Below are 16,733 nucleotides of genomic sequence, written 5' to 3' on the forward strand. Positions count from 1 at the left end.
AGAGTATTGATACCTGATAGATTGTCAACAGCTGTCAGAGCTGATGGGAGGTGTTAAATATAGGTGGTAACAGCCCAACAGATTACAGGTTCTACTGAGTGAGCAGAGAAAGAGAAACACCTGCTGCATGATGCAACACAAAATACCTGTAATAAAAAAACTCTCATTGATAATATTCAGATTATAATCACAACAGCTTCGTTCAGCTGGTCTGCTACATGTTAGATTTCTACAGAAACCTGATTTATGAGACACGTGAAACAAAGACTCAAACATTCATGTTATCAACAGCATCAAGTTTAAAACACTTCAAAGTATTTTTTATTTAAGTACTGGATTTAAAGCCATAGTAACTTTTTAAACACAGTATCTTTATTTATTGTTTATTTCACAAAATTTTACATTTATTCAACAAAAATCTGCTATTTCTTATGTTTTCAGGTAAAAACTCAGATTTTGTATAAACTGGAGAAAAATCTGAGTTCTACGTTTTTTTATTATTTTAGTTCAAATTGTGTGAAGATAAGAAATAAATGTCTGTTGTTGTTGTTGTTTTTTTTTTTATTAGAAACTTTCTTTGTTCCTACTACTTCGTATGTTTGCAGACACATTTCACATTCTGCATGTTTCCCTCCTCTGAATAAAAGTCTATGTTTATTAGTATACATACTTTAATTAAATTATACACTTTTTGTAAATAATGTCTTCTGATTCTGACCTGGTTTCGGAGCTGTTTGATGGAGTGCTGCAGCGTCAGGATGTGGTTGAACAGTGGGCTCTGCAGGGTCTCCTTTAGGTTGCCCAGGATGTCGCTGTGGGTCCACTCCTCCCTCTGGACCAGTTTGGCCTGTAGACGCTCCAGAGCTCCCAGAACCTGCTGACGTTCCGCCGAGGACACTGAAGACAAAAATACACCCAGCACTCAGAATAAAAAAGCAAACGAGCACAGCATGTTTATATAAATCTTATTTAAAATAAAAAATCTTCAGGGAGATTTTACCTGTAACAACATTTTCGAACATCGTCGTCCCGCTGTCTCTGTCTGGATCAATCTGAACAAAGGAGACATCAACATACTGCAACATTACACTGGTGAACATGCACAACAAAGGACAGGTGAGTTATCTGCACTGTAGAATCATGACCACAAAGGTTCTGACCACAAAATGATTCTTTAAAAAGCCACAAAGAGAAAGAACAAAAACAAAAACATAGAAAAGAAATTCATCACGTGAACTCATCAAAGAGACAAAAACTATCACAAAGAGATAAAACAACCACCACCACAGTTTACATATCTGGGCCCAGGATCCGGTTTTCTCATGATCCCACTGTGGCTGAAAGACATGTGGTGCAAGCAGCTATTCATTTATCGTTTTTGATCTCGTACAGTTTATTTCTAACAAAGATTTAAATACGAGTCCCGACCACATTAAACCACAATGGACCACATTGGACCACATTAAACCACATTAAACCACAATGGACCACATTAAACCACATTAAACCACACTGGACCACACTGGACCACACTGGACCACATTAAACCACATTAAACCACATTAAACCACATTAAACCACAATGGACCACATTAAACCACATTAAACCACATTAAACCACATTGGACCACATTGGACCACATTGGACCACATTGGACCACATTAAACCACAATGGACCACATTAAACCACAATGGACCACATTGGACCACATTGGACCACATTGGACCACATTAAACCACATTAAACCACATTGGACCACATTAAACCACATTGGACCACATTAAACCACATTGGACCACACTGGACCACATTAAACCACACTGGACCACATTGGACCACATTGGACCACATTAAACCACACTGGACCACATTAAACCACATTAAGCCACATTAAACCACATTAAACCACATTGGACCACACTGAACCACATTGAACCACACTGGACCACACTGGACCACACTGGACCACACTGGACCACATTGGACCACATTAAACCACACTGGACCACATTGGACCACATTGGACCACATTGAACCACATTGGACCACACTGGACCACACTGGACCACACTGGACCACACTGGACCACATTGGACCACATTGGACCACACTGGACCACACTGGACCACATTAAACCACACTGGACCACATTAAACCACATTAAACCACATTAAACCACATTGGACCACACTGAACCACACTGGACCACACTGGACCACATTGGACCACATTGGACCACATTGGACCACATTAAACCACACTGGACCACATTGGACCACACTGGACCACACTGGACCACACTGGACCACATTGGACCACACTGGACCACACTGGACCACACTGGACCACATTAAACCACATTGGACCACATTGGACCACACTGGACCACACTGGACCACACTGGACCACATTAAACCACACTGGACCACACTGGACCACACTGGACCACATTAAACCACATTAAACCACATTGGACCACATTGGACCACATTAAACCACATTGGACCACATTGGACCACACTGGACCACATTAAACCACACTGGACCACACTGGACCACATTAAACCACATTGGACCACATTAAACCACATTAAACCACATTGGACCACATTAAACCACATTAAACCACATTGGACCACACTGGACCACATTAAACCACATTGGACCACATTAAACCACATTAAACCACATTAAACCACATTAAACCACACTGGACCACACTGGACCACACTGGACCACACTGGACCACACTGGACCACATTGGACCACATTGGACCACACTGGACCACATTAAACCACACTGGACCACACTGGACCACACTGGACCACACTGGACCACATTAAACCACATTAAACCACATTGGACCACATTAAACCACATTGGACCACATTGGACCACATTAAACCACACTGGACCACACTGGACCACACTGGACCACATTGGAAGGTGTGTTTACTCCGGCCCTTCTTCTGTCTCTGACTTATTTCTGTATTTGGTTTAAAACATGGAAACACGTTTAACCCACACAGTGGGAAGCAGCTGCACCAGTGCTCAGGTGTCCGTCTCTGCTCCACAGGTGTTCTCAGACTGTTAGCTCGGCTTGTTTACACAGTCAGAGCCGAGCTGAACCGGGCTACAGAGACACTTTATCAGCACAGCATTCCCCAACTTTCACACCAAATAACACGACAGAAACTGGCTTCAAGGTCTCTTAACTATTATAAATGTGTGACGTTGAAAACTCACCTGTAGCCTCACCTGTGGAAACAGGAAGTGAAACTCAGCGTCTCCGGAGGGAGTGGTGAAACCAAATAGTGAATCTTACTAATCATTAAATAATCCACAAACCTTCTTTTAATAACGATGGTGTTTGAATTTAACTGAGTGTTTTAACTTTTAAATCTGCTGTGAACCGTCTGCAGCAGGTTCAACTCACAACAGGTGCATGAAACTTAAAAACCAGAGGAAAACGCTTCAGCCAGCTGCGACATGATAAAAACACAATAATGAACCAGCGTTAACATTAAAGTCTTATAAAGTCTGTGTCTTTAGAACCGTTCACTTCACTTCACGACATTAAAACAGCGTCTTTGGAAAAGTTCAGTAAAACAACCGCCCCTCGGCTAACAGTCCGCTAGCCGTTAGCATGCTAAATTAGCTTCGTGAAAGGCGTCGCAAACTCTACACTCGCTGTATTTCAAGCAGAAAAACAGTCTCAGGTTGCAGCCGTGTGTAAAAGACGACAGAGCAGAAAACAGCCCGGTTTCAAAGGGTTCTGAACGGGTCCAAAACTCACATGAACTGGATCCAGTTTGGCTCCGCTGTCGCTTTAATGTGGCATTCGCGTGCTGTCGGGAAAAATAAAATTCAGGATTTTTTTTATCTTTGGATTCGTTTTATTTATTTTATTATAAATTAATCTGCTTCATCTGATCATTTCCCCTCCTTTCAAAATGTCTGAGAAATATATCTAAAGTTCCTCCAAAACTGAATTTCGATGAATATTCACATTGAACAGAATAAACATTTTAGATATTTTCTTGAATCAGTGAATAAATTACCAAAATACTTGTGGTTGTTTTTCTTCCTTTTATTTGACTTTTTTTGTACCTTTGCATGTGTTTGTACCTGTTTTATGTCTCTTTTTAGTCATCTTACTTTTACTGGGGCTGATCCTACCTCTCTTCATACCTTTTTCGTATATTTATCTTATATTATAGCTTTTTCTCATCTCCTCTTATTACTTTTGTGTGTGGTCATCCTCTGTTTGTGCTTCTCTCTCTGCATGTCTTTGTATATTTCCTGTATTATGACTGTACTTGTTTTGTGTCTTCCTTTAGTAATTAATTTACTGACCCCACCGCAGGCATCTATAATTCAATCAGTCTTGAAAACAACACACTGAACAAGTGATGATTAGAATTCAGAGTGAAACATTGAATATTATATATATATAATATAATTATTATTATCTATTATCTATATAAAGAGGACCTCCTACTGTAACGGGGCTCTGGGTTCCTGTGTCTGCTCCTCTCTCCCGCTTTACTGATGTCCGCCACAGCTCTGAGGGGCCTGAAGGCGTCGCCGCGTCACGTGACCGTGAGTCCGTCATGGCGTCCCTTCTCAGACGGCTGCTGTGTTTACGCTCCGGTTTGTGGAGCCTCTTATTTTACGGTGTTTATTGTCGGTTGGAGCTGATTCTGGCCGAAGACGTGGACAACTGCGAGAACCTCAGACTCGGACAATATCCTTTATTTCAAGCTTATCACCGTAACCTACATTTAGAGGGAGATAATTTAGATGAAGGAGGCTGCTAGCCGAGGCTAACGTTAGCTTAGCGTTAACATTACTGGTTGAATAAAGTCTGATGTTAGAATTACAATAAAGTCTGATGTTAGAATTACAATAAAGTCTGATGTTAGAATTACAATAAAGTCAGATGTTAGAATTACAATAAAATCAGACGTTAGAATTACAATAAAGTCTGATGTTAGAATTACAATAAAGTCTGATGTTAGAATTACAATAAAGTCAGATGTTAGAATTACAATAAAGTCTGATGTTAGAATTACAATAAAGTCTGATGTTAGAATTACAATAAAGTCTGATGTTAGAATTACAATAAAGTCTGATGTTAGAATTACAATATGTTACAATAAAGTCTGATGTTAGAATTACAATAAAGTCTGATGTTAGAATTACAATAAAGTCTGATGTTAGAATTACAATAAAGTCTGATGTTAGAATTACAATAAAGTCAGATGTTAGAATTACAATAAAGTCTGATGTTAGAATTACAATAAAGTCAGATGTTAGAATTACAATAAAGTCAGATGTTAGAATTACAATAAAGTCTGATGTTAGAATTACAATAAAGTCTGATGTTAGAATTACAATAAAGTCTGATGTTAGAATTACAATAAAGTCAGACGTTAGAATTACAGCATTAATGTTGAATCTACTGTAACAACACACTGTGTATGAAGGAGCTACATAAAGACTATAAATCACTGTTCTGACTTATTAAATAAAAATATCCAGGTCACACTGCATTTAAGATCTTATTTAAAGATATGTAAAAATATGAAATTACAACCAGGTCTTATCTTAAAGTATTAGAAGTAAAAGTACTGTCACTAAATTATGTTGTTAGATTATTTTTCTTATGTATAAATGTAAAAGCAGCATTTTACTGCTGGAACTGATCAGTGTCTATTTTATTTTATGCTGCATAACTATGAATTAATCTGCTTCTTTTTGTATTCGTTTTGTCTTTGTCCTTTTGTGTGTTAATTCTCAGTTTGTTTCTCTGCAGCTCAACAAAAAGTTATTTCTCCTGCCTTAATGTCAAATGTTTCTGTTATTCCCTAAATTTTTACTTATTTATTTACTTTACTTTATTTATTTTTATATCAGGCTGGAACTAACTATTGTTTATTTCAATGATGGATTTAACTGCTGATAATTTTTTTGATTCATTCATTGTTTGATTTGTTAAAAATCATAATAAATATTGTTCACAAATAATTAAAAAGTGACACTGTCACAACAGGTTTAGTTGAAACAACGGTCAAATTACCAATGAAGGATGTTTAATACCATTCGTTCACATATTGTGTCCACACTACAACCATAGGTATTAAGTTTTTAGTTTTGACGTTGGCTCAGTCAGCAGACTGTTTGGACTCCTTCACTCGGCTCATGTATCTGTGTAAAGATCCAAAGATCGATGAAGCCACTCAGGAGCCGGACAACTGCAGGGACAAGATCGCCTGGGGTGAGTGTGACACCTGGTGATAGTTCAACTCTTTCACACACCTTCATTTAAAAATGAGAGGAGGACAGCTTATAGTTGTATATAAGTTTTTAGATCTCTTCACTGTTTACACAGTTTTTGCTGCAGATTCAGGTGGAAATGCATCAGTCTACACTCACAGACATATTCAGACACTTTGCTGTGGATCCACTTTGTGCTCAGGTGTTTCCTATGTGCTTTAATTCTCTTTGGGAGAACTTGACAACTTATATGCTGTGTATATACGGTCTTACAGTTACCAATGCAGCAGGACCATTTCTACAGTTCCACCAGTCTTTGCTCAGTTTGTCCATCTCATAGACAACAGGGAGAACGATCCAGAGTAGATACTGAAACAATTCACGCCAAATTTACTGACCCACCTATTATCTACATTATTCTTTACCTCTAAATTATGTGTATATGTCCACTGTAATAACTTGATTTCCAGAGTAAACCACTCAACCAGTAACCGCTGCAGACTCAGTAGTTACACACACTTACATGTTTACAGAGAACAGAGGCAAACGCACCAGTGGATCTCTGCATGTTAAGAGTCATTCAAATTAAAATCACAAAGAATGTGAAAGTATTTCCTAATTCAGCCCCAATTGATAATTAAAATAATCATTAGTAACAGCTGATTTAAAATGTTTTACATAAGACACAAAAACATAAAACGCAACATGAAGCAATATGAGTAGACACATAAATAAGTGTAAAATATTGATAGAAAATCTGCCTGCAACCCAGCTCCAGTTCCCCTGACTGCTTGTCTACCTCCTGCAAAATAATGTGTGTGTGTGTGTTTCAGTGGAGTGCCTCCCAGCTCCGAACATCAGCTGTCGACTCTCCAACGGGACGGAGTTCAGGTTCAGCGGGGAAGAGGTGGGCTTCAACAAAACCATCCCCTGCAGGAACGTGTGAGTGCTAACACACACACACACACATACACACACAGCTGGCTGCATTATGCGCTTGTTGCTACTTCACAGCTGTGGTAGAATTTGCTGGAATGTGTGTATTTACTGAATCGTTGTCATTGCAGCTTTTGTTGTGCAGATTTCAGAGTCTCAGTAAAAACAGGCTCACAGTCAGACTGATAAAGGAAAGTTACACAGATTTTCTACTCTCACCCATTGCATCTGTGTCCTGCGCCTCAAATTGAAGATTGTAGGATTTTCATGAATGTAATAGTGATTTTTTTTCAACACTACAAACAGAGCTAAACAAATCCAGTTTTAGAGGTTAGAATATTGTTATGATCATGGCAATTGTCATTAATTATTGTAAATCTGTCTTTTTCCTGTCAGGAGTGGTTATTCCTACAAAGTAGCTGTGGCTCTGTCTCTGTTTCTGGGCTGGCTCGGAGCAGATCGCTTCTACCTGGGATATCCTGCACTAGGTTTGTACTATGTTTATGAGGACACTCAGTGGCATAATGATTTCTCTAGCCACACTCCCACCCTGACTTCAACCATAAACCTTCATCCCCAGCCTTTATCAAAACCTCAGACTGGATTTAGACGTGTAAAATGCACAGACCTGCAGCTGAATATTTAAGGGTATTTACATTGTGGGGAGCAGGTCGGGCATCACAGGAGCCAAAAAACGAAAAAGTTGGATCCGGTTTTCACTTTTTCTGCAGTGTAACATCCTCGTTCACAGATTGTTGTGAACGTCTTATTTGTTCTGTTCACTTTTCACTTTACAAACCTTCCAGATTTTAGGATTTTTACAAACACCTGTGCTGCGTGAAGCTGCTGATCAAACTTTAAATACATAGATCTGTTCTTCCCCGATCATATTTCATTGTGGGTCGGCATAATGTAAATTCTTTCACCTGTTCACAAGAGTCCTGGTAGATGTCTGACTGTGCATGGAGCTCTAATTCCAAAAACACTGTGACAGCACATCTTTGTAGTAGAAGAGTCTCTGTGCTGAACTGGCCTGTCTGCAGACCAGACATTTTACCAATTTAAAGTATTTAGAGCATCTTGATGCGCAACTGTGACACCGTTCTCCTCAGTTTCCCAGACATTTACAGACTGTTGTTAACAGAAGGGGGGCTGCAGCGTGGTAAAAAAATGATCCTGTCCCAACTTTAATGGCAACAACACGTCTCACAAATGTAAAATCTTCTTTTTTCCATTTCTCAGTTTAAACATTTGATGTTTTCTATGTTCTATTGTGAATAAACTGTGAGTTGATGATATTTACAAATCATTACATTCAGTTTTAATGTAGATTTACATAGTGTCACAACATTTTGGGAATTGGGACATTTATTGTTAGTCAATTACAGCAGTGGAGCTCTTCTTCTCCTCCTCCATTATGATTTCTGTTTAAACTCTGCTGATCTAAAATATTAATGTCAGCTTCTGTTTCCTGATTCTTTATTGTTAAAGTCCCATCACAAAATAACAAGAGGACAAAGCTTTTATTTGGCTCCTCGACAGTACAAGATGCAGAAACACAATAGAAGAAAAAAACAATAAAAACTGGAGAAAATACAAGAAGAAGAATAAAGAGAGAGCAGAAGAAGTAACTACAGGGTGAACTGTAGAAATAATCTTTAATATGATAAATATGGGATTATTGTGCACGGAGGTTTACGACTGAACTCTCAGGAACTAATGCACTAATAAAAAACGGACGGCGTTGCCCTTTTTTTCTGTTTATCTTTTTGGCTATTTCCGTTTTTCCAGCCTGAATTCAAATTAAATTCAATTAGTCTTTGTTTGTCACTGATCTGCACACAATAGACCATAATAACCCGAAGAATAAACAGTTACAATTAGCACAACAAGGATGAGTTATTATCAGCAGACTGAATCTCCTCTCATCCTTCTTTTAATGAGACACCTGCAACACGACAAAGGCTGAAAGGCTCTGTGTGGGGGGGTTTGGATGGAGGACAGCTGCACTGACGAACACCTGGCCTGATTTGGCACAGGTCGGTCGGGCTCGAGCCAAGTCAGATTTATTTCTAAAAATTAATTTTGCAGGCAGCTTTATGTCAGAGCTTCAGAGAGCGAGCAGATAAGAATCTTCATCAGACTTTTCTATCATTGAAGTTTGACCTGTTTTGTCGAGGGGGGGGGGCGTTTCAGCACATTTGATGTGTTGTCATGTTTCAGGTTCACTGCAGCAGCTTGAAACGATCTGCTGCTAATCACAGATAGAACATAATGATCTGTTCACTTCAGAGTTAGTGATTACATTAGGAACTCTGTAAATTAGAGTTTATTTATTTTGGACAGCAGCAAGACAAAGAAAGAAAGAAAGGAAATGACTGTAAATCACAGTGTTATTCCTAAATGATGAAGAACATTTTAATAAAGCAGATTGTATAAGTGATGAACAGGAAACAGTATTTGATTAAATATAATAAAAGACAACGTCGTGACACTGATTACAGATCATCAATGTTTGGTTGGGATTTAGCGAAGAGCCACAAAAACCAGGTTTAACTCTGTGATTAGACTGTATTCATACTTAATCTAGTTTTTTAAACGTCTTTATTCTCAGGACTGTTGAAGTTCTGCACCGTTGGTTTCTGTGGAATCGGCACTCTGATCGACTTCATACTGATCGCCATGCAGGTGAGTCACAAACCCAGTCAGGCACTGGTCCTACTGGTCCTACTGGTCACACACCAACGCCTCCACTGTAAATCATCCTTCTTGAAAACAGACTTTAACTCAACTGAGGTTGTAGCTGAGTTCTGAGAATTCAGATATTTGATAAACTGGGAACCAGATGAGTCGTGCCTCCCTGAACAAGTCTGGAGGAGTTAGGGTTAGGGTTATCCCTAACCCTGATGACATCATCAGAACTGAAAATGCCCCTAGGTGATGTCATCTGGAGGAGTTTTTATTTCCCTTTTTAAGTCAGGAGATGAGAGGCAGAGATGTTTTACAGAGTATACATGTAGAACCGTTCATGTCACCAGAGAAGGCAGGTGTAAAACCTTTACCACACTCGCTCCACAGACACGTTCAGGTTCTTGATTTACGTCGTCTTTACGAGTGACAGCTGTGATGAAGAGTTCCATGTTTCCCAGAGGACCCATTTTAGCGCGGCACGTGGCGGAGGAGCCTCATATTTTAGCGGTTAACTGCCCGGTGGGGGGAGGACCGGCGAGCTTGATGAATAAACAGGCGTCGGCCTTCTGATTATTATTACTCCCATCCATCGTGCAGCGCCGCGTCTCTGTGAGGTCCTCAGATGAATGATGCTTCCAGAAGTTTCTAATGGACTCGGAGAGAGCGGAGACAGACGGATGGAGCGGGGGAAACAGGAGGTGAAGGGACGAATCACTCCTTCCTCTTGAAGTGTTTTAGATAATAGAACCTGGAAATCCATCACAGGAAGGTGTGAAGGGGAGCAGCCATGGATGGATGTATGGTCCGACTAATGGAGCGTTTAAACCAGAACATGATGTTTGACGGATCGGGGATTTTTAAACTTCTCTGTTGAGAGGAGCAAGTGTGACAGCAGCTAATGTCGTTATTAACGGAAGCAGTGAATCCTCAAAGGATAAAACTTTTTACATGGAGAGAACAAAATATTAAAGTTGATCAGCAAGAGGTTCTGGACAGAAGTATCTAACTTATGAAATCTTCCTGCTCATGTGGAGGTTCTGTGGAGCAGAGACAAAACATTTAATGACACTGAACTCATTCAAAGAAACGGATTCAATCATGTCCAGCTCTCCATCAAAAACAAAAACACGCTGACCCCACAGAAAGTATGTTTCTCTGTGAACAGCAGTGATATCTGGGTCAGTCAGATCCACTGGTGTCTCGACCACGCAGCGTGACATCGAGAAAAACAAGCTGCTAAATCGCTGGTTTCGTTTCGTTGTTGTCATCGTTGCCACACGTTAAAGCAATCGCCCTGAGCACGTATGTAAATCTGAACCGTAACACTGAAGTGGTTGTGACGTCAGACTACGCGATCGTTTAGTGGACCACGAGCTACTTTTTGTCCTGGTGCTGATCCGTTTAACAGGTACACAGACATGACCAGTGTCATGGGACTTGTCGTGGTGCATTTAAGTGTCCTTGGACACAGACTGTAAATACAGGTTCTGATCCGTTACAGCGGTTCCTCTGCACATGCTGGTGATAATTCCCACTGTGAATTAAACTGCTCCCTGCTGTGGTTGTTGTCCTCCTTCAGATCGTGGGTCCAGCAGACGGATCGAACTACATTGTCGATTATTACGGTGCCCGGCTGACCCGCCTGTCCATCACCAACCAGACCTACAGGAAGCCTCACCTGTCTCTGTGAACTCACCTGGACACGCCCACTGTAAGTTCAGAGAAGACTTGACAAGTTCATAAAGGTCTGAAGTGATTAACATTCTCAGTGTGCCGAAGGCCGGTTACTGGACCTTAAAATGACTCTGAACAAGCTGATTTATCACATGTATTAATGTTGATGTACTGAGGTTTTCCTGCACCAAACACATCCTGTTTGCATCAAACCGTGTTTTCCACCACATGCTACTGACTCTACTCAACTACATTATCATTTCTTTTTCCGCGCTCTCGTCACCTATGAGCTCTTCTTCACAGAAACTGGGTTAAGGTCCAGGATCAGGATCAGTCCCAGAGGTGACAGCATAAATCTGTCTTTGTAAATCAGATGATAAAACACTCTGTAAATAAATAAGCTGACGAACATTTGACGTCTCGCCTTCCTTAGTCAATCGTGCTCTGTAGCTCCTTTTTTATTTCTACCTACAGCGCTTCAGGACAGAAAAAGGACAAAACTCAAACTGAGTCAAATAAAAGTCCTGTTCTGTGGGAACTTTTAAAATCTGCCGTGCATGAATTTCCTCACAGGTGAAACGTCACAGCACAAGGTCACACACACACCTTCTCCCTCTTGGGAAAGACTAGTTAAATATCAGTGGTTAAAGTCACCTCTGCATGTTTCTTAGGGAATAACGATTTGACACCGGCTGGAATTTAACCAACTGGTTCTCAGAGTCCAGGTTTTAAGACGACTGGAGACAAAAGAAGTCTCGTTTTGACTCTGTGTGTCTGTACTCAGACAAAGACCACTCTGACCACCCTGGAACACCACTGCCCAACCACAGGATCCTGTCATGTCAGTTTCTTCTGTATGTAAAGATCATGATGTTGTATGAATCTAGAAACATTGTCTCTGTTAACATTTGGTAAAAATCTGATCACATTTCAGAAAACCACTATTTCTCGAACATGATTCTGGTGAACCTGTAAATGTCTTAACTCTCCGTGTCTCTAGGTCTCCTTCAGTTCTGTAAAAACAGCTCATGACTTCTAACCAACTACTGTTAAAACACTGATGCTCATCGACGCCCTGATGTGACGAAGCAGAACACGAACGCGTTTCACTTTGGAAGAAGAAGAAAACCTGCATCAGATTTTGGATTTATTTAGTTCCAGCAGCTTTTTAATTCATATCGAGGGCTCCAGAAGTTAAATTAAGATTCATTGAAGTTATTCTGTCAGATCTTTACGTCTTTCCATCTGTCATAAGTAGAATAATATTTGGATGTATTAAGTTATGTTTCTAATTTGTAAATAAAGTTTCTTTTTGGATTATTCTACATTTGTCGTTATTAAATGTCGGTGTTGTTAGAACATTAATATTTCAGTTGTATTTTGACCAGTTTATAATAAAATCCATTAAAACATGTTTGAATGACTATTTTGAGAGTAATATCAGTGTTTAGCTCTGTGGCTCCGGTTCAATGGGAACGAATGAGGCACAAACTGTTAGCAGAGCTTCTGTACTGATCAAACTGTCCAGGCGTTCCTATAAAGTGGTCAGACATATACTACTAGGTGGGAGGGGGCAGGTGAACAGGTAGCAGCCTCAGAGAATATGTCAGGAAGAAGGACGGTGTAAATCCAGTCGAAGCTGTGATTAAACTCATCAAATGAACTTGGATTTAGCTGAAAAGGTTCTAGTGGACAGATCAGAAATGAACCCCTGGGCTCAGACAGGTAAAGGCCTCGACTCCTCCTACATGGGAGCTCCACACCGAAGGCGACACAACAAGAGATGTTTGATCATTTTCTGTCATTTTGTCCATTTATTTCTTTTTTGTCTCTTCCGCTGTTGAACTGGCAGCAGCTGCACATCCAGCAGCTGTTGACGGGTTCTTCACACGACGTGTCTTCAAGCAGCGAAAACCCATTTCAGTGCTCAGTGAGCAACAATTAAAGCAAACAAAACCTCAAAGCCTCTGTTCCAGGCTTCATGCGTTCGTCAGACTGTTTTAGAGACGGACGACTCTGAAGATCTGCACTGAGACACTGATGAGAGGAAAGTAAATCTGCAGAACCTGCTCTATAAAACCAGATTCATCCACCTCTTCTCCCATTAGAGAGTCGTTAACTGCACAGTGTGCTGCTGCTGATTGGTACAAAACTGGTCCTAACACTTTCTGTTGCTGCAGACTGACGTGTTTTTGTTTTTACATTTCTTCAGTGTGGAGCCGTTCAGACAAAACACGTGAATAATAATCAAGCCGGTTTCCTGTTCTCAGAGCCTGATAGGGGGCTCACCTCCCAAACACACACACACACTGAGCGTCTGCATGGGAAACACAGAAAGCATGAAATTACAGTTGCGTCGGTTGGAACGAAGCACAGGAGGAAACTTCACCGATAAGGAGAAGGGCTTCATCAAACTGTGTGTGTTGGAAGGGAGGGGTCTACTAAATAAAGAAATCCCATTGCACTGGTCTCTCTCTATAATCCCTGTGTGTGTGTGTGTGTGTGTTAATTTGGACAGTCGGCCCTGGTGTGTCACCAGATAAGTCAGTTCAATATTCACACTCGGTCTGTCACTGGGCGACACTCAGAGCTCAGCTGCACAAATGTATGAGTCTGTGTGTTCAAGTTTTCCCTCAATACCATTGTTGTGAGGACATTTTATCTGGTCCTCACAGCATCAAAGGGTTTTTTAAGGGTCAAGTCTCGTTCAGGTTCAGGTCAGATGAAGGGTTGTGTTATCCTGCATAAGGATTTAGTGCACATTACTCACAAGAACTCAGTATGACACTGTAAATATGATAAATACATACAGTAAGTAAGTACAGAGTGTTGAGTGCCATTAAACAAAGAGTGCACAATTTTATATGATAGTGCACGAAACCAAACTGTCACAAATGTTAAAAGCATCAAGAACCAACTCATCGTTCTTTACATGCACAGAGACCAGGACGTAGAACACGAGCTAACTAAAGAACTCCAGAGAGTTAGAGAGAGAAACATCATAATGAACAGTACGTGTGTGGGTCGCTGTACCTGTGTATTAGTTAAATATCAGTAAATATAAATCAATGAAAACAACAAACAAAACAAAAAGTGAACACGGTGGGACATGTGACTTCTTCACTTCATGATCAACACAAACAGCAAAGACAGAAAAACAAGAAACATGAAAATGAAAAAGACTAAATGGACGTTTTGTTTCTAGGATTCGTTTTTTTTCCTGTTCTAATACAAAAAATGACGTCAATGATTTAAAAGGTGAATTATTCAAAGTAAAACATTTAGTATCTTCAGTATCTGAGCAAACAAATGGAAAAATACTGTAGCACTGTTATTACGTTGGTCTGCAACAGACAGGAACAGCATGAATCCGACCGCAGCTGAGACATCAGGCATGACAGAGAGTTTACCGCCTCCCTTAGGACAGTGACTGTAACTGTGGTCACACTTAAACAGGACAAAACCGAGAGTTCATCAGGAACCTCAGAGGCTCCGTTTACATGATGGGACGGACCCAAAACTCGTCGGCAAGAAGACATAAAAAGACGAGTCGGCCTGTAAATCACGGTAAGTATCAGAGGAGAAATGAGGTGAGGAGACGCAGAGAGATGATGTGAGATAACAGGAGAGGAGGAGGAGGGTGACCTTCCTCCTCAGGGGAGACGTCGACCTGTCAGAGTAAATGTCTCCTCTGCAGGGAGATAAAATCATATTTAAAGATCAGATGATTTAAATCCTGACCAGCCTCTGTTTGAAGAACCTTGAAGAAAGAGGAGGAGGAAGAGGGGAAGTGATACGCTCTTCATCAGTAAACTCCTCCTGACAACCCGAACACGCTGGAACTGTGTACGTGAGTAAAACTATCACTGTGATCTTGGTGAAGTAGAAGGAGCAGAACACAACTGATATGATGAAGACTTCATATCTTCATCAAGTGAACCCGTCCAGAATTCAATTATTCCAAAAATACATTTAAATAATAATTATGTTGTTTTTAAAAGACAGGGTTGTGTCTATCAAATTGTACATGAGTGAAAGTAATGGAGCATGTGACTGACGGTGTTTCTTGTTACCCAGGTGTGTTTTAAACAGTAGATTAGACTTCCTGGTTTTATCTTTAGCTTTTACCTGTTAACACTTGTTAAAAATGATAAATCTACATGGAAACCAGAGAGTAAAGGGGAAAGTGAATCAGAGGCACAAACGTTGGGCAAAAAAAGTCTAAAAGAACAAAGGTGCACTCACAAACATGTATGAAGAGTCTCAGACACAAACATAAGACCCGATGAGCAGAAACACAGCAGCAGAAAATCAGAGCGTCACACTGGAACGAATGCAGGAACGTGACGTGAGCCACAGGTTTTATGGACTGATGAGACCCAGACGAACCTCTGCTACTTATCTCAGATTCCACCTGAGAGAGTTTCCCACCGTGCTCAGCGTCTGTTCAACCCGGAGAGGGAACACGGACGTACATGAAGTGAAGACACAACCAGCAGATCTCTGTGGAGCAGGGACGAGACCACAGCGACCTCATTAGTCAAGTTCAGTGATGGAAGTCGCCTCCTCACGCTGCTGGTCGACGGTGGGTTCAGGTGAACTAGTTGTTCTTTAAATGTCTTTTACAACAACAGTGGAGGGAAACAACGAGTTTAGTTCATGCATGAATTCAGTTTTATCATTTTTCTTAACACTGCAGAAATAAGTTGACGCATTGATCCACCAACACACACTCCTGCTGGAGGCCTGCTCCCATTGGTTGAGCCCAGACGTGGGTGTGGTATTGATCAGAAACACCAGCAGCAATTATACGACTTCACACTGAGCCTGGAGCTCATCACTATTCGCCGTGGAGAGCGCGCACACACACACACACACACACACACACACACACACACACACACACACACACACACACCACTGTGGTTCTTTGATTAATGCTAATTTGTGTGTGGACGTGGAGCGCCTTAATCCTCTTCTCTAATTGGTCTTTCATTATTGCTGAGGGGAAATGGTGGGGGCGTGTCCCTGGCCCTTCGTTAGGGTGGTGTCAGTGTGGTTACTGTGGTTCCTCATGAATGGATGAAGGTAGGACGCTGCACACACTCCGCTAACGGAGGGCAAACTTTAATTCTTCACACTGCAGTAAC

General features: G+C 40.8%; 2 protein-coding genes across 4 annotated transcripts in view; one reads left to right on the forward strand and one right to left on the reverse strand.

The window, feature by feature from the left end:
• Nucleotides 1–3,858, reverse strand: part of patj (PATJ crumbs cell polarity complex component) — a 91,063-nt gene extending 87,205 nt beyond the window's left edge. The window contains exons 1-3 of one of the 2 annotated variants that reach the window (XM_026346492.1): nt 3,800–3,858; nt 1,001–1,052; nt 719–897 (exon numbers count right to left, since the gene is read on the reverse strand). In XM_026346492.1, the coding sequence (XP_026202277.1) occupies nt 719–897; nt 1,001–1,022 (201 nt within the window). In that variant the 5' untranslated portion in view covers nt 1,023–1,052; nt 3,800–3,858. Of the gene's footprint in view, nt 1–718; nt 898–1,000; nt 1,053–3,249; nt 3,750–3,799 lie in introns of those variants that run through there. The other variant, XM_026346493.1, reaches the window with a different exon arrangement.
• Nucleotides 3,859–4,605: 747 nt separating this feature from the next.
• Nucleotides 4,606–12,908, forward strand: tm2d1 (TM2 domain containing 1). 2 transcript variants are annotated; one of them, XR_003297917.1, is made up of 8 exons: nt 4,606–4,750; nt 6,210–6,283; nt 7,116–7,224; nt 7,615–7,706; nt 9,833–9,906; nt 11,489–11,620; nt 12,368–12,437; nt 12,584–12,908. XR_003297917.1 is itself a non-coding variant. In XM_026346250.1 (7 exons), exons 1-6 carry the CDS (start codon nt 4,617–4,619, stop codon nt 11,597–11,599), a joined length of 594 nt encoding a protein of 197 aa, XP_026202035.1. In that variant the 5' UTR covers nt 4,606–4,616; the 3' UTR covers nt 11,600–11,620; nt 12,584–12,908. The 2 variants fall into 2 exon arrangements, 1 of the variants encoding a protein (XP_026202035.1); XM_026346250.1 differs by lacking the exon at nt 12,368–12,437.
• Nucleotides 12,909–16,733: the final 3,825 nt, after the last annotated feature.

The sequence above is a fragment of the Anabas testudineus genome, chromosome 4 (assembly GCF_900324465.2).
Source record: "Anabas testudineus chromosome 4, fAnaTes1.2, whole genome shotgun sequence".
NCBI classification, from domain to species: domain Eukaryota; kingdom Metazoa; phylum Chordata; class Actinopteri; order Anabantiformes; family Anabantidae; genus Anabas; species Anabas testudineus.